The sequence below is a fragment of the Hemitrygon akajei genome, chromosome 31 (genome assembly GCF_048418815.1).
Source record: "Hemitrygon akajei chromosome 31, sHemAka1.3, whole genome shotgun sequence".
NCBI lineage: Eukaryota > Metazoa > Chordata > Chondrichthyes > Myliobatiformes > Dasyatidae > Hemitrygon > Hemitrygon akajei.
The window spans coordinates 10,267,284-10,290,276 of record NC_133154.1 but is presented as its reverse complement, the minus strand read 5'-3'; the positions used below and the strand labels follow the sequence as shown (position 1 = coordinate 10,290,276).

Genomic DNA, 22,993 nt, shown 5'->3' with positions numbered 1-22,993 from the left:
TCGAGTCCATTTAGGAATCAGATGACAGAGGGGAAGAAGCTGTTCCTGAATTGCTGAGTGTGTGCCTTCAGGCTTCTGTATCTCCTACCTGATGATAACAGTGAGAAAAGGGCATGTCCTGGGTGCTGGAGGTCCTTAATAATGGATGCTGCCTTTCTGAGACACTGCTCCCTAAAGATGTCCTGGGTACTTTGTAGGCTAGTACCCAAGATGGAGCTGACTAGATTTACAACCTTCTGCAGCTTATTTCGGTCCTGTGCAGTAGCCCCTCCATACCAGACAGTGATGCAGCCTGTCAGAATGCTCTCCACAGTACAACTACATAGGTTTTTGAGTGTATTTGTTGACATGACAAAACTCTTCAAACTCCTAATAAAGTATCCTTTTGTTCCACTGCACTCCTCTGTGACCAACCATTCTCTGTTATCTTTTGGGAGAGCTGGTTTGCTCTCCCAAAGCGCAACATCGCACTGCATTAAATTCCATCTACCATTTTTTTTAGCTGATCCTAAAACATTTTTTTAGCTGTCCACCTCACCCTCAAACTTGGTATCATCCTCAAATCTGCTGATCTTGTTTACAACATTATTCAAATTACTAATATAGATGACAAACAACACCAGATCCAGCAACAATCCATGGGGCACACCATTAATCACAGGCCCCCAATGCGGAATCTAATTAACTGCTTCATTCTGAATGTCAAGCGACCGAACCTTCTGGAGTAGCCTCCCATGCATGGCTTTGTCAAAATCCTTACTAAAGTCCACGTAGACAACCTCCTTTCCTTAATAACTTTTCCAGTAACTTCCTCGAAAAATTAACATTGTTTAGACACGATCTATTACACACACACACGTTGACTAACCCAAATCATAAAAAAGTACGGTACAGAAACAGGCCATTTGGCCCATCTAGTCCCTGCCAAACTATTTAAACTGCCTTCTCCCATGGACCTGCACTGGGACCATAGCCCTACTAACCATGTACCTATCCAAACTTCTCTTAAATGTTGAAATCGAGGTCGCATGCAATCAGACCCTGTCTATCCAAATACTTACATACACTGCCCCTTAGAATACCTTCTAGTAACTTACCCTCTGCTGTCATCAGGCTCATCAACCTATAATTTCCAGGCTTATTCTTACAGCCTTTCTAGAACTTTTTATCTGATTTAAAAATATAATTACATGAAAATTAAACTTCCTTTTTAAAATAATCTAAGTATTGCCATAATTTCAGGCATCTGTATAGTCCTTCTGTCTGGGACCAGAGGAAAGAAGAGGTGGGAATTGTGTGATTGGCAGCAGTAAGCCACTTACGTAGCGAAGAATTTAATTGACAGGCCGGTGACCAATGAAAGAGGAAGACGGCGGTATAGCGCCTGTGAGATGCGTTGCTGGGGAGCGGTAACTAAGGAGGCCACAGCGAAGGCCTGGAGCGGTTTGAGGGTTCGGAGAACGGGTTATTGATCAGTAGTAACACGAATTTACCGAATTAGTCTTGTATTGAACTAATCAACGGATTAATGAGCTGATAGTCCGTTACCAGAATCAACCATGGTGAAACTGAGGGCCAAATGCCTCCTGGCTGGTAAGTCGAGTGAAAAAAACTCGCAGGAGGAGGAGCTGCATTTGTGTGGCGCCTCCAGCCTTACCAAGACACATCCAGGTGCCTCACAGCTGACCATCTCCCGAAACTAGAGTGTAGGAATACTTTGCTCCACACAGTAAGGTCCATCAGACGTGATAGTGGCAGACCCATCGAATGCTTTAGTGGTACTTTGGGGCTCCAACGTTTTCCTGTCATTCATTCTTTGGGATTTTTCTTCTGTTTCGTAGATGTCTGCGGAGAATGAGAGTTTTGGGTTGTATACTGTGTGTCATGAACAGAGCAAACACAAAAAGAGAAATGATATATGAGATCATGAAAAGGCAACGTAACTTCATTGGACATGTGATTAGGAAAGAGGAGTTAGAATGTACAGTAATTATGGGAAAGATTGAAGGGAAGAAAGCAAGAGGAAGGCAAAGACAAATGATGATAGAGACAGCAACTGGAGAACTGGAAATGAATACCAGTGAACTGATCCAGTGGACCGGAAACAGGAGTGTGTGGGCCATGGCAGGCAAAACTCAAACAGGGATGGCACCTGATGATGATGATACTGTATACATTCTCTGATATTAAATGGAACCATTGGTCGCAATGGGACCACACCACATCAGGGTTGATTCTGGAACAGAAGCCAGAGTAGCTTTTTGTTCCATTGATAGCATTTCCATCAGTGCAACTTCCTTTGTCTCCTTCCTATCACTGATAAAGGATCTTCAACCTGTAATGTTAATTCTGTTTCTTTTCCCACAGACGCTGCCTGACCTGCTGAGTATTTGCAATTTCTTCTGCTTTTATTTTAGATTCTCCATTTACAGTAGGTTCCCCCCCCCCCCCCACCCAATGTATTCCCTTAGTACTACACTTCTGGCAATGCAAGTATCTCTCAGGATTGTTCCTTTCGAACTGTTTTGTGGCGGCAGTACAATGCGTGCGTGTGTGTGCCCTTAACTCCTGGTGGGTCGTCATGACAAGCTTTTTGCACCGATCTTTTTGGTGATTGCTCATCATACGCTGTGTCTTGGGCATCTGAAACCTTGCGGAGCCCATCCCTCTCCAGTTTTTTTTTTGGAGCCGGCTAGATTTGAACTCGGGAGCCTTTGCTCCGAAGTCCGGCGCTGATGCCACTACGCCATCAGCAATACATATTAAAACAACTATAAATTACACTGAGAAATATATATCAAATAAGTATTGATAAAAAGAAAAAAGTAGTGTATTTGGATTCAATGTCCGTTCAGAAATCTGATGGCAAAGGGTAGAAGCTGTCAGTAAGATGTTGAGTGTGTGTCTTTAGGCTCCTGTACTTGATGGTGGCACTGAGAAAAGGGAATGTCCTGGATGATGGGGGTCTTCTTGAGTGATGGAGTGATTATTGGAAATTCAGAAATAGATTATTGCACTATTTATTTTCATTCTCTGATTAGTGATATAATTTGCATAATTATCTCGATGCTTATTTGTATGCAGATTTTAACCTTGAACATTTCTTGGCAAAATGGTTAAGGTTTTGAACAGAGCATGTGATGTGAATGTTTTTTTGACCACTGAATGCTTTTGTCTGCCTTCACCTTGTTTGAATATTATCACATCAGCCCTGTATTTGCTGCCTTTTTTTTTGCCTGCCAAACTGATTCCAGATATGAACGACTTTAGTAATATGAATAGTCGGGAGAGCTGTGATGGTTCTGCTTAGAATGAGAGAATATAATATTCAATATAAGAAATATAGTGTCTTATCATCAAGAATAAACCCAAAAGGGTTATAGCAATACATATTAAAAATAGGATGTTTAACGATTTTCACTCTTTAGAGAAATCCTGATGGTCCCACTTCCCCTGCTGCCTTCCATAGCCTTGAACCTCTTTTGAACCCTTTAATTGAATCTGCCTCCTCTATTATGCTTGTTAGTGAAATCCTGGCACTAAGTATTCATTCCATGAAGAATTTACTTCACATTGAGTTTTGTTTCCTGTCAGTCTCCTACTTTAACTTATTTACCTTAGTAAATAACTTTACCTTAGTTTTTGACCCTTCTGCCACTGGGATTTGTTCCTTTCTACTGTACCTTTTTAAAAAAAAAATTAGATTCTCTCATTCTAAGGAAAAACATCACAGCTTTGCCTGTCTATACGTACTAACAAGACCCTCGTCCTGGAATAGTTTTAGTAAATCTCTTTTACATTCTTTTTAAAGATTTTAAATATTTGCTAAGTGTAGGGCCTGGAAGTGGACGTAATACTTTAGGTGTGACGTGTTATATCAATTCATCGCACTTCTTTACTTTTGTCTCTAATTATTTTCCCCAGGATCCTTGTGCTTCATTCAACCACTTTTTCAATCTGCTTCACTATTTTCAACCAACTGTTTACACGTGCCTCCAGATCTTTCTTTTTCTTTTAGATTTCTGCTCAAGCTTGTATTGTTCTAATTCATCATCTCAAAATGCAACCTTTTGCATTTCTCAGCATAAACTTCTGTTTGCTACCCTGCTTGCTGTGTTCACTACCCATGTCTTTATATTTTTGAAGTTTATTACATATTGCTCCCTCTCAAAGCTGTGTATCATCTGCAGAGTTGGGAGCTGTGTCTTGTACAGCAAAGTCCAAATAATTAATATGTATTTTTTTTTAAAAAGCTGTCTTAGTACCAATCCTGGGAAATTCTAGCTGCACACTTCCCTTCTGAGGCTACTGAAAGACTTAGACAGATTAGGAGAATGGGCAAAGTGGCGGATTGAATACAGTGTCGGGAAGTGTTTAAAATGAGATTGGTGATGCCTAGTGGCAAAATACAAAACAATGAAAATCAGCTAAACGCTCTATTAAATAGAGAGGCGAAGGCGAGACATGACAGAGGCAAACGGAGATGGGGGTGAGGGAAGTCCTGATGCCTGATCGAATTGGAAAGGTTGGGTACAAGCTGAATCATGGCAGCAGGGTCTAGGCCCTAGAGCTCTCTGAGAGTGAGGAGCGATCCAATATTTGGATGACTGAAGCACCAGGCCACATTGAAGGGTCAGGGTGTCAGGACCAGAGGTGAGAGAGGAGCTGGTTCTGCTTTCTGCTCCGTGATGTTTACTCAACAGTGATGCCTGGCTTCGTGTCTTTTGTAAAACCTCAGTTCTGAATGCTTTTTGCTTATTGTTTGCACAATTTTTTTTCTTTCTGTCTGTCCTTTGGGTATATGACTTTTTAAAAAATGGGTTCAGTTGGGGTTACCTTGTTTTGTGGCTGCCTGAGAGGAGACTAATTAGGTTGTATAATGTATACGTACATTAATATAAATATACTTTGAACTTTGAAATAAAAGTGTAGACTATTTTTCTAAGTGGAGAGAAAATTAAAAAATCTGAGGTGCAAAGGGACTTAGGAGTCCTCACGCAGGATTCCCTGAAGGTTAATTTGCAGGTTGAGTCTGGTGAGGAAGGCAAATGTAATGTTAGCATTCATTTTGGGAGGACTAGAATATCAAAGCAAGGATGTAATGTTGAGGCTTTATAAGGCACTGGTGAGGCCTCACTTGGGGTATTGTTGACAGTTTTTGGCCCCTTATCTAAAAAAGGATGTGCTGGCGTTGGATAGGGCTCAAAGGAAGTTAACAAAAATGATTCTGGGATTGAAAGACGTATCACATTCAAAGCATTTGATGGCCCAGTGACTGTACTCACCTGAATTCAGAAGAATGACGAGGAAATCTCATTGAAACCTATCAAGTATTGAAAGACCTTGATTGAGTAGATGCGGAGGGGATGTTTCATGTGGTGGGGGAGTCTTAAGACTAGAGGACACAGCCTCAGAATCAAGGGCATCCATTCAGAATGGAGATGAGGAGGATTCGCTTTAGCCAGAGTGGTGAATTTGTGGAATTCGTTGCCACAGGCGGCTGTGGAGGCCAAGTCATTGGGTATATTTACGGCTGAGGTTGATGGGTTCTTGATTAGTCAGGGCATGAAGGGATAGTGGGAGAAGGCAGGAGACTGGGGCTGAGAGGGAGATGGATCAGGCATGATGAAATAGTGGAGCAGTCTCGATGGGCGAAATGGTCTATTTTGTACCTATATCCTGTGATCTTCAGTCAGAAAAGTTTCCATTATTACTTTCAGTGTTTTTTTTTGGTTAGCCAATTTTCTATCCATGCTGCTATTGCCCCTATTATTATATAATGTTTATTTCATGATAGCAATATTCTTGATATTATGAGGCACTTCAGCCAAAGCCTTTTGGAAGTCTGTATATATTATTGTCGAAGATTGTGCCTCAATTCTCTTCAATTCAATAACCTCTGTAAATTTGGTTAGGTATAGTTTGCCTTTAACAAATCCATTCTGGCTTTCTCTTAATTGCTTGCACTAAGTGACTCCTAATTCTGTTCCTGATCATTGCTTCAAGAGCTTTCCCTGTGTTAAACTGCCAATTGTTGCAGAAGTTATCATTATTATCTTTTATTGGATTTATTTTAAAATATGTGTGCATTTAATTTTATTTATAGGTTTTGACTGTTTCTAAATGTCAAGAAGCATTCAAAATTGTTAGCAGCTGGATTTGCCTTGGAATATAGCTTTACCAGTTGTCGGAGGTTTTCTCAGCTGTTCCATGGCTTTTACCTGTCCTTCTTTGTGAGAAGGATTATTTTGTAATTGACAGGAGTGAAGATCCTGTAGCAGATTGTTGTGTAGTGATGGTGCAAGTAGGAAACTGCTGAGAGGAAGGTCCAGCTCATTCAGATTTCAAGATTCAAGATTGCTTATTGTCGTTCTTCAGCCCTCAAGGATAAAGGAGAACAAAATGATTGTTATTCCGGATCTGATTCAGCATAAAAAATACAATAAGCATAAAGAACGCAATAAGTGTAAATATAAAAGCAATTCTATAGAACCCAATGTACAAGTAGCTCTTGTATACGTAGACTGATTGTATGTGTGTACATAAAGTGACACTAGGAGATGTATATGTAGTGGTGGTAGGGAATTTCAGGGTTGTATATGCTGACATATATGTACTTTGATAATAAATTTAGTTTGAGCTTTAATGGGCAGAGGTGTTGATGAGCCTGACTTCTTGGGGGAACTAACTGCTTTTGAGTCTAGTGGTCCTGCTGTGGATTCGGCGTAGCTTCTTCCCTGATGAGATCGGGACAGACAATCCATGACCAAGTCTGGATTTCCACCCAAAATGCCAACAATTCCTTCCCGTCTCCCACAGATAATCCCAATTTGTTGAGCTCATCAGGCAGACTGTTTGTTGCTCCAGATTTCAGCTTCTGCAATCTCATTACATGTGATGTAAATCCTGGAAACACTCAGGTCAGGCAGCATCTGTGGACCAATCAATAGTTAATGGTTCTGATCCAGGCCCTTTGGTTAAGGGTACTGATGACAGATTCCGGACATGAGATGTTAACACTTTTTCTTTCACTTGCTGCATATTTCCAGAATTTTCTGTTTTTATGCCAAATTCCACTAAAACTGAGTGCTGATGGTAATTTTAATGTTGTCATTTAACTCTGTCTTTTAGGCGACTCCACTGTTGGGAAGAGTGCATTGGTGCAAGTATTTCGCAGTGAAAGTGCCCATTTTCTGAAAAATTATACCATGGTAGGTTAATTGATCTGTGTTTCAGCCTTAAAAATGTCCAAACGTAATGTTTGTGAATTTATAGCAGCAGTAAGATAGAAAATCAAGAAAAGTAGAAGCAAGACCAGGACATTCAACCCTTCAAGCCTGCTCTCCCGTTCAGTTTGATCATGACCCTCTACCTCAATACCATTTAATTCTGTCTCCGGTGTAAGTAACTAAGGTAGGAGACAATAATTAAACAGGTATCCATCCATCCAGCATCCTCTTTGACAATCTACCATCAGGAAGGAGATTGATGCATAAAGACAAGAACGGTCAGGATGCGAAACATTTTCTTCCCTCAGGCCATTAGGCTTCTCAACTCCCTGCCACATCTCATTTGAAGAGTCACTGGATAATTTGTACTGTACCCTACAATTTTTAACTTATGCACTTTACTTTGTTTATCTATGCATAATCTATGTGGATTTGTAATTCTTGCTTTCCTAAGTTATTGTGCGTTACATATGTGTTATGTGTTTTACTGTGCTTTACGCCCTTGTCTAGAGAAACATCTCATTTGGCGGTATACATGTATATAGTTAATTGACAATAAACTTGACTTAACTCGAGATACAGTATTGCCAGTGATGCTGAGAATAACTTTTTTTAAAACCAGTAGTGCCTTGTAATAAAGTGAAGGGACTTTGGGCCATTTGACGTTGAGAAGGAGATACCAGTACATCCAGAGTTTTTGTCAGGGTATCTGGGAGCTTCTTAAGGAAAAAGTGAGAGGCATAGTTTTTGGGTAGACATTTTAGAATTTAGGCTGAAGATGACCAAAGGTGGAACCATAAAAATTGGGAATGTGCGTATCAGTAGAAGTGGAGATGTGGGGGTACCTCAGAGTCCCGTAAAGTTGATAACAGAGGGATTTTATAACAAGATTCTAGTAATTTCCATGTAGGATAGCAAGCATTGGTCTGATGGGTAAACAGGGCTTGGTGCAAGATAGAAATGAATTTGGAAAGGAATTTGACACCAACACTTGTATAGTGCATATTGTCCAAAGCTTGGTTGGGGGTGGTTTTAAGCTCGTGATAAAAATTTTAAATGAGAAATGGAAAATACTAAAAATGCTCAGTGGGTTAGGCAGCACCTGTGAGGAAAATTCCCTCCACAGAGCTGCCTCACCTACTGAGTACACCATATTCTGTTTATATTTCAGATTTTCATAGTCGGCAGATTTTTGCTTTTTAGGGTAAAAACTTGAGCAGTTTTAGGGCACTGTTAATTGTGAAATTGCAAGAATCTAATTTTTTAGGCAATGAGGACATTTGTGAGATGGCTTAATTGCTCCCCCTGCACAAGAAACACATCCAGCCTGTTGTCTCAGAAAGATGCTGAGTGGAGCTACAAGAGGGTAGAAACTTGCCTGGAGAAGCTGTTACCCACCCCATTTGCTGACAAAGGTTTTAATGCAAAGCATGGAGGTGGTGCAATAACAAGTCAAAGTCAAGTTTATTGTCATAGGCACAAGTACATGTTGACAGGTGCAGCAGAATCACTGGCACCTAGCATCATACAGGTAGCATTCATAAGAAAAACCTAAACAATTTTTACATGAAAGAACACATTGGTAGCATAGCAGTTAGTGCGACGCTATTACAGCTCACGGTGTTCCAGAGGTCGGAGTTCAATTCTGGCGCCGTCTGTATGGAGTTTGCATGTTCTCCCCATGAACCGTGTGGGTTACCTCCGGGTACTTCGGTTTCCTCCCACAGTCCAAAGATGTATTGATTAGTAGGTTAACTGATCATTGTAAATAGTCCTGTGATTACGCTAGTGTAGGTGGGGTTGCTCGGCAGGAAGGGCCTGTTCTGCACTGTATAAACAAAAATAAACATAAGTATAACAAAAAAATACATAAGTCCACGTTAGTGCAAAGTTGGTATAGTGTTACTAAACTGTAGTGGTTAGGGTTGTGCCAGTTGGTTGAAGAACCAAAGAGTTGAAGGGAAGTAGCTGTTCTTGAATCTTGTGGTGTGGAGATTCTGGCTTCAGAACCTGCTGCCCAATGGCAGCTGTGAGAAGGAGGCAAGGCCTGAATAGTGCAATCTTTGGTGATGCAGATACTATCTATCGGTGGTGGGGAGGGATGTGCCAGTGACTGAGTCCACAGGAAGGCTGATTTTGTGTTCTGTGAAAGAGCAATGTTCATCTATCATAAAGCAGGCTGAATCAGACAAGAGCAATCTAGACTCAAACTGGCATAGGAAAATTGATCCCATTACTTGTAGACTGGAGATGGGGCGGAAATTCTAGAGGTATTCTTACTGGTTGAAAGAAGCCAAAAGTCTCAAAACTGAAATTAAGGGAAGGCTTGTGTTCATTTTGATCAGTCTTGTAATGAGAAGTGTCAAGGTGTATCCTCATTAGTGCTGAGTTTTTACTATTCACTTTTGCTAAGTGTCCTCAAACAAGTTCACTGCCCTTTCCAGTCCTGAAGAAGGGTCTCGGCCTGAAATGTCGACTGTTTATTCATTTCCATAGATGCTGCCTGATCTGCTGGGTTCCTCCAGCATTTTAGTGTGTGTGTTGCTTTGGATTTACAGCATCTGCAGACTTTCTTGTGTTTATAAATTATTTAAAGTTTCTGATTTTCCAGATGATTCCCCAAATTTAAGTTTCAATGGAACAAAAATGAGTGAACCCAGCTCTGAGGTAGTTTCACTTTGGATGGAACCATCTTGACAGGAACCTTAATAATGAAAAATAACCTGATGCTAGGATTAAAATATTACCTCGTGAGGCCAGGTTGCCTTACGTTGGGTTGCAAGGAGGGATTGAGCAGGGTCCTTTAAACTTCAGAAGAAGGATAGTAATTGCAATGATAAGTGCTGAGATTTCTGAGAGGACTTTAGAGTATGCCAGAAAGATGTTTCCTCAAACTGTCAAGGCTAAAGCTAGATAGACTCATGATGAGGGATTGGTCATGTTAGCATTGAGATTTGAAATTCCTTCACAGAGAGTTCAAAGTTCGAAAGATTCAAAGTACATTTACTGTCAGATTGTATGCCGTATACAACCCTGAGATTTGTCTTCCCACAGGCAGTCACAAAACAAGGAAACACCATGGAACCTGTTCAAAGAAAATATCAAACACCCAACGTGTAAAAAAAAATAATCAATCATGCAAATGGCAAAAACCAACTGAAAAACACAGAAGATGAGATATCAGTTTAATTCAGTTCAATTTAGTGCTGTGTTGTTTGTTAATTGCAAGCTACAGAGCCAGTCTGTCCTGATCAAAATTGTACAAGACAGCAATAGCAAAAGGATTAACCAGAAACACATCTTAACGTGAACTATAGAGTCCAATCCACAAACCACATTGATTAAACCTTGAACATGAGAAAATCTGCAGACGCTGGAAATCCAAGCAACACACACAAAATGCTGGCCTGCTGAGTTCCTCCAGCATTTTGTGTGCTTTGCTTGATTAAACCTTGCCCAAGACCCAAGTCTCCGGCACTATCCTCCGGCAGAATCGAGAGAGAGAATGAGATTGGTCAAATGCAGGCAGGTGACGTTGAAAACCCACTCTTGTCCTTGTTAATTTCAATCTTGCTTGGCGCTTTAATCACGTCCCATCTCAAGGCTTTTTGGCTTCCAGGCTGCACACTCTGCTGAAAACCTCACTGAACTCCCTTGGAGACAGTAAAGTGCCAAATTGCATAAAATGGGCTCAAACACACCATCAAAATGTAAATCAAAGGTCCAATAGAAGCAGAATCATATTTGAAAGAAGAAGTAAAAGAAGTAGTTTTGTAAACTGTCTGCAGGACGTAACATTTGGTTGTGTTGTTCGCTGGTGCCATCTTCTTCCAATGAATGGTAACTGTTTGGAGTTCTTCACCCCAAAAGGGCCTCAGGAACTCATTGCAATCCATATGTTTTAGACTGTTTAGAAATTTTGGTGGAAAATGGAGTTACGTCAGAACATCACTTAACTCACTGAATGCTTCTGTTGTGTTTTGGTTGACTGCTGCGCCGTGTTACTTCTTAAAATCAAGCCAGGCTTTTAGGAGGAAATCAGGTGAATATTTTCATCCACAAGGTAGTGGAAGTCTTGAATTCTCCCTGTCAATGGGTTGTGGATACCAGAGGTCAATTGGAACTTTATGATTCAGGTTAATAGATTTTTTACCAATAAGGCCATTAAAGATATGGGGAAATTATATTGTACAGATCTTCTAGGATCTTTGTAACTTTTCCAAAAGTTGGTGAGATGCGACGATGACTCCCTTGTTGATCCTTACTCAGCTGCCAGTACACAGCATGGATAATGTATCCAGGTTACAGTCTAGAGAAAGAACATACTGTTGGGATGCAATATTTCAGTGTAGCTGCTAGATTCCATTGCTGACTTCTCTCGGTTTCATATTTTTTTGTGTCATGTATTTATTTTTCTTGCTGTTGTTGACAAGACTAAACTAAGTGACTTCCCAGACCATTTAAGAGTCAAGTACATTGGCTGTTTTGGAGAGGCATTATTAGCCAGATTGGGTGATGATGGGAGATTTTCTGTCGTGCATTATGACATCTGTAGTTATTTATTTATTTATTTGTTTATTTATTGAGTTACTGTATGGAATAGGCTCTTCTGGCCCTTCGAGCCGCACTGCTCAGCAATCCCCCGATTTTTAACCCTGGCCTAATCACAGGATAATAACAATGACCGATTAACCTACCAATGATGCGTCTTTGGACTGTGGGAAGAAACTGGAGCATCCGGGGAAAAACCAAGTGGTCACAGGGAGAATGTATGAACTCCTTCTGGGCAATGTCATGACTAAGATTAATTTGCTTTTTAAATTGCAGATTATTAACTGAATTTTAGTTTCATAGTTGCCATGGAGGGATTTGAACTCTGGTCTCTGGATCCTACCTCCAGACCTCTAGTCATTCTGATTATGGATACACCTTCTAGCAATTTATTTGGGTTTGAATTTTGTAAAAGTGATTGAGTTATTGAGGTCTGGTTAGTGAGGTTATAGAATGGTACAGAAATTGAAGTGTAGATGTGCTAACAGCCCTTTTTCTGTTTAGACAACTGGAGTGGATGTGTATGTAAACCCAGTCTCTATCCCAGACACTTCAGACAGTGTGGTGAGTATTTAAGAAACAAGTGACCTTTCTATCTGCAATATACAACTGCTTTTGTTGAGTACAAGAACAGAAAATGTGGCAAAACTCAGAAAGTCAGGCCGTATTTGTGGAAAGAGAAACAATCAATGTTTTGGGTTTGCAACCCTTCTGAAACTCTGTTTCTCTTTCCACAGATGCTGCCTGATCTACTGTGATTTTCTAGCATTATCTTTTGTTTCATTCTATTCATTCATTTATCTATCTATCTAATTAATTTATTGGGATACAATGCGGAATAGGCTCTTCCAGTCCTTCAAGCCGCACTGCCTAACCTAATCACGGGACAATTTACAAAGACCAGTTAACCCACCAACCGTACATCTTTGGACTATGGGAGGAAACCAGAGCACCCGGAGGAAACCCAAGGGGAGAATGTATAAACTCCTTTTTAGATTTTGCCTTAAGGGTGGTAGGGTAGTGTGGCGGTTAGTGTAATACTTTACTGCACCACTGATCACAATTGGGGTTTAATTCCCGTCACCGTCTGTAAGGAGTACATTCTCCCCGTGCCCTTGTAGGTTTCCTCCCACATTCCAAGGATGTATGGGTTGGGGTTAGTAAATTGTGTGGGCATGCTTTGTGGGTTTCAGAAGCATGGTGACACTTGCAGTTTTCCCCCAGCAGAATCCTTGAATTGTGTTGGTTGTTGATACAAACAACGCATTTCACTGTACGTTTCAATGTACAGTACTGTGCAAAAGTCTTTTTACTTACACACGCACATGCACGCAAATGATATTGGGAATGGCAAGAGTGGAGCACCCCAGGAGGGGTGTGGAATAGGAGATAGAGAAGGAGTCCCGGGGCGGACGCATCCAGACACATCCAGCCCTGAGACACCAGACAAAGTCGTTTGATTCCAAACAATTGGTTTACTGATCATCACAGAATGTCTCTCTGATGCTTTCCATCCCCTCCCCTCTCCCTTCCCCTTTTCCCAACCATGATTCCCCACTCCTTGACCCCTTCCCACTTTCAGTCCACAATAGAGACCCATATCAGAATCAGGTTTATTATCACTCACATATGTCATTAAATTTGTTTCTTTTTGCGGCAGCAGTACAGTGCAATACATAAAATTACTACAGTACTGTGCGCACACACACACACACACACACACACACACACACACACACACACACACACACACACACACACACACACACACACACACACACACACACACACACACACACACACACACACACACACACACATATATATATATATATAAAAATATAAAAAAATTAAAATTGGCTAGGGTACCTAAGACTTTTGCACAGTACTGTACATGTGATAAATAAAGCTAATCTTTAAAAATATGTCCAGCGTATATGCAGTTTAAAAATAATTTACTTCTATTTAGTGTGGCTATCTGTGATTGGATGTTGATTTGTTTTATTCATGTATTTCTGTTCCCAGGAGCTTTTCCTATTTGACTCTTCAGGGAAAGAAATCTTCTACGACATGGTGGAAAATCAAGTATGGTGATCAATTAGTGGATCTAACTCTCAATGGAGCATTCGTGATACTTGTGCCAGATAGGACAGGAGGCAGGGTCATTTACAATTAGGCTACTTCTGAAGCAATACATTGACTACGGATCAGAGCTTTCATTTGGATAACTACGCAAAATGCAGGAAACATTCAGCAGATCAGGCAGCATCTGTGGAAAAAGAAAATTAAGAGGAGTCTTCAACCTGAAATGTTCACTCTGTTTTTCATTGATGCTGCCTGACCTGCTGAGTGTTTCCAGGATTCTGTTCTCATGTCAGATTTCCATCATCTGTAGTATTTTAAAAAAAATTTCTGGGCTGACTCTCCTCATTATATGCTACTTTGGCTCTGCCAGGTAACTAGCAATTGAATGAGTGCAAATGCCAACCTTTTTCCTGGCTCATATGTGTTTGATTGTCTAGCGTAAATGGGTTGATTCTTAACTGCCTGATGTAGTTACGGGATTTTACAGATGATGGAAATCTGGAGCAACACACACACAATGCTGGAGGGATTCAGCAAGTCAGGCAGTATCTGTGGGGATGAATAAACAATCAGTGTTTCATCAGCACTGGAAAGGAAGGGGGCAGAAACCAGAATAAGATGGGGGAGGGGAGGAGTGCAAGCTGGCAGATGATGGGTGCGGTAAAAAGTGAGACTAGATGAGGGGTAAAGTAGGTGGGTGGGAGAGGAGAGCGGGTAGGTGGAAGAGGTGATAGGTGAGACCAGGTGAGGAGGAAGATGGATGGGTGGGAAAGGAGGGGTGGTAGGTGGAAGAGGTAAAGGGCTGAAGAGGAAGGAATCTCCCGGTAGCTACCGATTTCAGCTTGACTTCTCATTTCCATTCTGACATGTCTGTCCATGGCCTCTTTTATTTCTATAATAAGGTCGCACTCAGGTTGCAGGAGCATTGATTTCCGTTTTCCTTGTATTCTGTTTTCATAGTCTCCAACATGATTGCATGAGCATTGATTTTTCTAACTTTTAATTACTAACCTCCATTCCCTCCTCTCTTTTTCCATTCATCATTCTTATTACTCTCTCTCCTTTTCTCCTCACCTGCCCATCACTACTACCCAGTTCCCCTCCTCCCTTCCTTTCTTTCAAGGTCCACTGTCTTCGCCTATTAGATTCCTTTTTCTTCAGCCTTTCCTCACCCACCTATCACCTCCCTGCTTCTTACTTCATCCCCACCCACCCAACTTCCCCCACACCTGGTCTCACCTATCGCTTACACACAGGAGATTCTGCTGATGCTGGAAATCCAGAGCAACACACACACCAAATGCTGGGGGAACTCAGCAGGCCAAGCAGCGTCCATGGAAATGAATAAACAGTTGGACATTTTGGGCTGAGTTCCTGAAGAAGGGTCTTAATCCAAAATGTCAACTGTTTGTTTATTTTCAGAGATGAGGCCTGTCGTGTTGAGTTCTTCTAGCATTTTGTGTATGTCACCTATCATCTGCCAGCTTGTACTCCTTCCCCCCCCCCCACCTATTAATCTGGCTTTTGCCCCCTTCCTTTCCAGTTCTGATGAAAGATCCTAGACCGAAACATCAACTGTTTATTCCCCTCTTTAGATGCTTTTAATTGCTCATGCTTTTTTTTTTGCATTTCTCTTTATTGGTATTGGGTGCAAAATGAATTTCTGATGTGATGGCTCCACTTTATTGTGTTTCTTTTGACTTTGCTATTTTGGTGCAGTCTAGTTGTCTTTAAAGTGATTTTTACAAGAATTCAGCAAATTTGCTCTCTTGATTCCCTCAACATCATGTGGAGGTATTGTGATGTTGTTTTGTCTGGATTGTTCAGATCTCTGGTTGAGAGCTCTGCTGAATTGGTTTCCTGGGGTCACCACATTGTCTTTTGTTCTGGAAGTTGACTACCTGATTTGAATATTGCACCGAAATGGAGCCTAAGGCTATCCACAGCAGAGCGCAGTTTTAGAGTCAAAAAGTTATACCACATGAAAACTTCGGCCCAACTGGTCCATGCAAACCAGGATGTCCCATCCAGTTAGTGGAGAGGTTGTGGAGACAGATGGTTGGTAAGTCCTCAAACCAAGTCATGAATCAAAAGGTTGAGCATGGTGCAACAAAATCAAAAAGGGTGAATACAGGAGTGAAGGTGTTGTATCTGAATGCACGCAATATATGGAATAAGGTAGATGAACTTGCAGCACAGTTGTAGATTGGCAGGTATGATGTTATAGACGTTACGGAGACATGGCTGAAAGAATATGGTAGCTGGAAGCTTAATGTCTGAGGCTATACGTTGTATTGATAGGATAGGCAGGCACAGGGCTGCATTGCTCTGTTGGTAAACATTGAAATTAAATCTTTAAAAAGAGGTGACATAGGGTCAGAAGGTGTTTAATTGATGTGGATAGAGCCAAGGAAATGCAAGGGTAAAAAGAACCTGATGGGAATTGCATACAGATCCCCAAACAGTAGTGTGTGGGGATGTGGCCTGCAAATTACTACAGAAGATAGCAAATGCTTCCCAAAGGGCAATATTACAATAGTCATGAGGGACTTCACTATGCAGGTAGATGGGGAATATCAGGCTGGTGCTGCATTCCAGAAGGGGGAATATCTAGAGCTTTTTAGAGCCACTCATGGTTGAGCCCACTAGAGGATCGGCTATTCTGGACAGGGGATAGCATTGCTCTGTTGGTAAAAAAAAAATGAGCCCACTATATTAGAGGAAAGATTCTAGCATGGATAAAGCAGTTGCTGATTGGCAGGAGGCAAAGAGTGGGAATATAGGGAGCCTTTTTCTAACTGGCTGCCAGTGACTAGTGGTGTTCCATAGGGGCCTGTGTTGAGACTGATTCTTCTTACGTTATATATCAATGATTTGGATGATGGAATTGATGGCTTTGTTACAAAGTTTACAGATGATAGCTGGGGGAGCAGGTAGTTTTGAGGAAGTAGAGAGGCTACAGAAGGACTTAAACAGATTAGGAGAATGGGCAAAGAAATGGCAGATGGAGTACAATGTCGAGAAGTGAATGGTCATGTGCTTTGATAGAAGAAATGAAAAGGTTGACTATTTTATAAATGAAGAGAAAATGCAAAATCTGAGGTGCGAGGGGACTTGGCAGCCCTTGTGCAGGATCCCTAAAAGGTTAATTTGCAGGTTGAGTCTATGGTGAGGAATGCAAATACAATATTAGCATTCATTTCAAGACAACTAGAATATAAAAACAAGGAGGCAATGTTGATACTTTATAAAGCACTGGTGAGGCCTCACTTGGTTGTGGGTCCTTTATTATAAAATAGAAAGGATGTGCTGAAACTAGAGAGGGTTCAAAGGAGGTTCATGAAAATGATTCCAGGATTGAATGGCTTGTCACATGAAGAACATCTGATTGTTCTGAGCCTGTATTCACTAGAATTCATAAGAATGAGTGGTGACCTCATTGAAATCTATCAAATGGTGAAAGGCCTCGATGGAGTGGATGTGGAGAGGATGTTTCCTGTGGTGGGAGAGTCTAAGACCAGAGCCTCAGAATAGAGGGGCATCCTTTTAGAACAGAGATGTGGATAAATTTCTTTAGGCAGAGGGCGGTGTATTTGTGGATTTCTTTGCCACAGGCAGTTGTGAAGGCCAAATCTTTATGTATATTTAAGGCAGAGGTTAATAGATACTTGATTGGTCAGGGGAGAAGGCAGGAGATTTAGGCTTAGAGGAAAATTGAATCAGTCATGATGAAATGACAGAGCAAACTCAATGGACCAAATGTCCTTATTCTGCTCCTCTATCTTATGGTCCAATGGTGTATAAAACTGCACTCTGCTCTGGATAGCCTTAGGCTCCATTTCAGTGCAATATTCACATCAGACAGGCAACTTCCAGAACAAAAGACAGTATGGTGACCCCAGGGAAACCCATTCAGCAGAGCGTTCAACTCGAGATCTAAACAATCCAGACAAAACAACATCACCGCACCTCCATGGTGATGAGGGAATCAATAAGCAAAGCTGCTGAATTCTCGTAAAAATCACTTTAACCAAAAACTAGTCTGCACCAAAATAGCAGAGTCAAGGAGCTGCAATAAAGTGGAGCCATGACATCAGAAGTTCATTTTTGCACGAAATGCCAATAAAGAGAAGTGCAAAAAAAAAAAATGCATGAGCAGTTAAAAGCATCTATGGAGGGGAATTAAACAGTTTATGTTTTGGGCTGAGACTCTTCATCAGGACTGAAAAGAAAGGGGAGAGAAGCCGTAATAAGTACGTGGGAAGGAGTACAAGCAGGCAGGTGATAGGTGACACACATAAACTGCTAGAGGAACTCAGCAGTTCAGGCAGCATCTCTGAAAATAAATAAACAGTTCACTTTTTAGACCGAGACCCTTCATCAGGATTCTTGATGACCCTTCATCCAGTGCTGTATTGTTCTAGTTTTTATTTAATTAGCCTTGATAGAATACACTCAGTGGGCACTTTGTTAGTTACCTCCTGCGTGCTGTATATCCATGGCCTTCTGTTGCTCCAAGCCCATCCACTTTGATGTTCGACATGTTCTGCATTCAGAGATGCTCTTCTGCACACCACTATTGTAATGTGTGGTTATTTGAGTTACTGTCACCTTCCTGTCAGTTTGAACCAGTCTGGCCATTTTTATCTGGCCTCTATCACTAACAAGAGACTTTCACTCACAGAACTGCTGCTCACTGGATGTTTTTTTTTGTTTTTCACACCATTCTCTATAAAGTCTAGAGACCGTTGTGTGTGAAAGTTTCTGAGATACTCAAACCACCCAGTCTGGCACCAACAATCATTCCACAGCCAAAGTCACTTAGATCACATTTCTTCCCCATTCTGATGTTTGGTCTGAACAACAATTGAACCTCTTGACCATGTCTGCATTGTTTTGCTGCCACATGGTTGTCTGATGTACAGGGATATCTAATAAAGTGGCCACTGTGTGTAATTTGGTAGATTTTTTTGATTTACTCATTCACTACATATGGGCATTTATTTATTGACTGTCCCTAATGATCCTTGTGAAGGCAGTGGAGAGCAGCCTTTAATCACCGCAGTCATTCACATTTAAACACTTCCACAGTGCTATCATCATAGAGAGACAGAGACAGCACATAAACAACACTGACCATCAAGCACCCACTATATTAACTCCATCTATTAATGCTATCTTTGATAATACCATAAGATATAGGAGCAGAATCAGGCCTTTTGGCCCATGCAATCTGTTCTGCCATTTCTGATCCAGTTTCCCTCTAGGCCCCAATTTCCTATCTTCTTCCCATATCCCTTCGTGCACTGACTAATCAATAATCTATCAACTCCTTAAATATAGCCAATGACTTGGGCCTCCATAGCTGCCTGTGGCAATGAATTCCATAGATTCACTACTCTCTGGCTAAAGAAATTCCTCCTCATCTCTGTTCTAAAAGGATGCCCCTCTATTCTGAGTCTGTGTCCTCTGGTCTTAGACTCCCCACCATAGGAAACATTCTCTCCACATCCATTCTATCAAGGCCTTTCACCATTCAATAGGTTTCAATGAGGTCACCCCTCATTCCTCTGAATTCCAATGAGTACAGGCCCATAGCCCTTAAATGCTCCTCATGTGACAGGCCTTTCAATCCCAGAATAATTTTTGTGAACCTCCTATGAACCCTCTCCAATGTCAGCACATCCTTTCTTAGATAAGGGGCCCAAAACTGCTCACAATACTCCAAGTAAGGCCTCGCCAAAACCTTATAAAGCCTCAGTGTTACATCCTTGCCTTCTCCCCAGTAGTCTCATCAACTCCTCTGAGATTCTACCACTCATCCACACAGCAGGGGTGATTCACACTGGATGTGGTTGGAAACCACAGGGTCAAAGGGAAAGATAATCTCTGTATAGACTGCACCAGGGGTTGGGATTGAACCCAGGTCTGTGGTGGTGTGAGGCAGTGCTTCTACTAACTCTGCCACTGTGCCGTCCATAAATGTTAGAGAGTTGCAGTGTTTAAATCCATTAATGATGAAAAGAATGTGAATTTTAAATTGCTCTATATTTGCTTAATTTAATCAGTGGGAGTTTGCAGGGGTCATCTGCCTCGTGTATGACATCACCAATGCAGCATCCTTCAACAGCTGTACAAAGTGGTTGGAAAGGGCCCGGGCTCAGGCTCCCAACGGTCAGCTACCAGGTCAGTGCATCTACAGAGAGACAGGTAAATACTTTATTGATCCAAAAGGAAATTACAGTGTTACAGAAGCATTGCAAGTGCACAGATATACAAATATTAGAAGAGAAGCAAGAAAGAATTAAAAAAATTAAGTTACCTTAAAAATATGATGTGCATTAAAAAAAAATTATTCACTTATATGATGCGGATGTTGGCATTTATTGTCCATCCCTATTTTTTTTAAGAGCCAACCACATTGCTGTGGGTCTGGAGTCACATATAGGCCAGACCAGGTAAGGACAGCAGAATTTCTCCCCTAAAGGGCATTTGTGTTGCTAGGTGGGTTTTTATGATAATCGACATGGTTTCATGGTATTGAATTCAAATTCACCATCTGCCATGGTAGGATTCGAACTCGTGTCCCAGCGTATAACTGGGTCTCTGGATTACTGATCCAGTGGCGGTTACCACTATGCCAAATCTCCCCACAACTTGACTTGTACATGATTTACGAGTCAAAGATGACAAGATTTTCAAAATTTCCAAGTTCACGCTGATAAGAGCTCTGGGAATGTAGGGATTTGTGTGTAATTAAGGGGAAGTGTTTCACCGTAAATCTGGTACCATAGTCACATTGATTGTTTTATTGGTGTACAGGAGTGCTTGTGGGCAACAAGATGGATTTAGCAAGCAGGCGAATGGTGGAGTACGCACAGGCGCAGGAATGGGCAGCCAGCCAGGGTCTGGAGTACTTTGAGACCTCTGCAGTAAGTACCAGGAACAATGCCACTCTGTTTCTCTCTTCTGTCCCCTTTCTCCCCAGGTTGGAGCACGCCAACCAATGAACTACATCTCACCACATGGCCATCCTACAGGTCAGGCTGAGACTTATAACCAGGCCTTGGGTGATCTTTCATGATCTCAACTTGTAAATAACTTCAGCAGCAACAAGTTACTTGCGAGGTGTGGACAGTACTGTAATTTAGAAAAGGTGGTAGCTATTTTGCATATTGCAAGTTCCAACAAGCAGCAACGATGGTATTGAAGGAATAATTAACTTTAATAATGTTGATTTAAATAATATTGATTTGGGGATAATTATGATTCAGAACACAGGAGATAATCTTGTCTTCAGAACATCTTTTATGTTAACCCTTGGTTTAATTGGTTATCTGGATTCTCTAATGGATAGTTAGCTTCTATCAGTACCAGGCTGGAGGTATTAACCTAAACTTTTGACTCTGATGAGTGTCTTGAGTCCATGGCTTCTGATGTAGAAAGTGAAAGTGGGAATTCAGAGCAAGGATTGACATATGTTGAGTGAGATGGGAACAGACTACTTGAAGAGCTCTCATTTGAATGAGAGCACTGAGCTGTTGAACGAGGTAATTTGGATTGGTAAGGGAGGGCAGGCGCATTAGTTTCCAGCTAGTGAGCTGAGCTGTTTGGTCCAGACTGTTAAGGGAGCTGCAGTCGTTCTCAGTGAGTCTCTGTACTCATTACCTTAACCCAGGAACCTCCTGCCAGCCGGCAACTTTACTCTGCTTCACTGCATGAGTGTGCAGCTGTTGCTGCTGCTCCCGTGCATGAGCTGGAGGAGAAACTGCTTAACTGTAAAGAAGGGTGCACAGACTGAAGACACAATAATGATGTTTTTAAGGAGAGAAAGGTGAGTGACAGCAAGTAACCTAAAGGTCAGCTGGGAATGTTACACGTTGGTGTAATCGGAAGGGTTGGGGATGATTTTTGAAGTTGCATCTTGCCTTTGAGCATCTTTCACTCTTTTTTCCCCCAGAAGGAGATGGAGAACTGCAACGCTCCATTCTTGAGCCTGGCAAAAGCATTCCATCGTATGTACGAGGAGAAGCTGGAACACATCCGATCTATTGTGTGAGACAGCCCTTGTTGCTGTCTCTTTCTGCCCAGTAGAATGACTACTTCCTGATCACTGACTCCTCTGCAAGATGGCACCCTGTCTGGCTTACCCACCTCTCTCACACTGTAGTGCATCGTGTTCCTGATGTGAACTCCATTTCTCTTTCTTTGCTTCTCTCTTACTCTACACGTCTGTCTGTCTGTTTATGTCTCTCGCTTTCACACTCACACATCCCTGTATACAACAGGCCAACCAGGCGATGCCTGAAAGAAGCACCAGTAGCCACTGTGACAAGACCAGTTGCTACATATAAAGAATCAGGAAAGGCCACTGAAAACTGCATCAGTTCACGCAGTGAAGTTGGGATTAAGATACGTGTGTCTGGTTTTCACCCAGCATTCCATTGCCCAATGCGAACATTCTGGTTAGCAGACCATGCTTTCTGCTTTCCATAACCCTGACTGGAAAGAGCTGCCTTCATGAGACAGAGCCATGTTATTGGTTTAAAATCCCTGGTTCAAAGTTACTTTTGTGATGCATTTTATTAAAAGGATAATTGGTTTTACAACATTTGACTGGATAAAACTCTCTTTTTGGAAATGATTTGCTTTTAGGAATGAGAAAGCTTTTTTAAAATTTGCACCAGTTCCAATCTGAGGACATTTTGATTCGTAGCCGTTGAAGATGTTTAGTGTGGGTTGAAGGAAATATCTTAGTACACTGGGGAAAATTTCTTTGACTCTTCCTCAAAGTAATGTTGTAGGATATTTTACCTTAACAAATACTAACATTTTTTTCATATCCTATGGTTTAAGACCTAAGATGTGAACCCCATTTTCTCTCTCCACAGATGCTACCAATCTGCTGAGTGTTTCCACATTTTCTGTATTTATTTCTCATGAGGGAAGAGGTCTTTTGGGTTGTCACATCTATGTGTTGTCAGCCCCATTCCCCCATTTACTTCCCTGTACCTATTTTTGTCTCACATGCTCATCAACTCTGGTTTATTGAATGTTAAGTGAAACTGGGGAAGAACAGCAATGGTGCTGTGAGAGTTAACACTAAAGATATCTTCCTGTGATTATGT

At 41.4% G+C, this 22,993-nt stretch overlaps 1 protein-coding gene across 1 annotated transcript; it reads left to right on the top strand.

The window, feature by feature from the left end:
* The first annotated feature begins 1,370 nt into the window (after positions 1 to 1,370).
* ift27 (intraflagellar transport 27 homolog (Chlamydomonas)) lies at positions 1,371 to 22,476 on the top strand. Its single transcript, XM_073034113.1, has 7 exons — positions 1,371 to 1,593; positions 7,132 to 7,211; positions 12,285 to 12,344; positions 13,806 to 13,865; positions 19,934 to 20,051; positions 20,688 to 20,797; positions 21,826 to 22,476. Exons 1-7 carry the CDS (start codon positions 1,560 to 1,562, stop codon positions 21,922 to 21,924), a joined length of 561 nt encoding a protein of 186 aa, XP_072890214.1. The 5' UTR covers positions 1,371 to 1,559; the 3' UTR covers positions 21,925 to 22,476.
* The last annotated feature ends 517 nt before the right edge of the window (positions 22,477 to 22,993 follow it).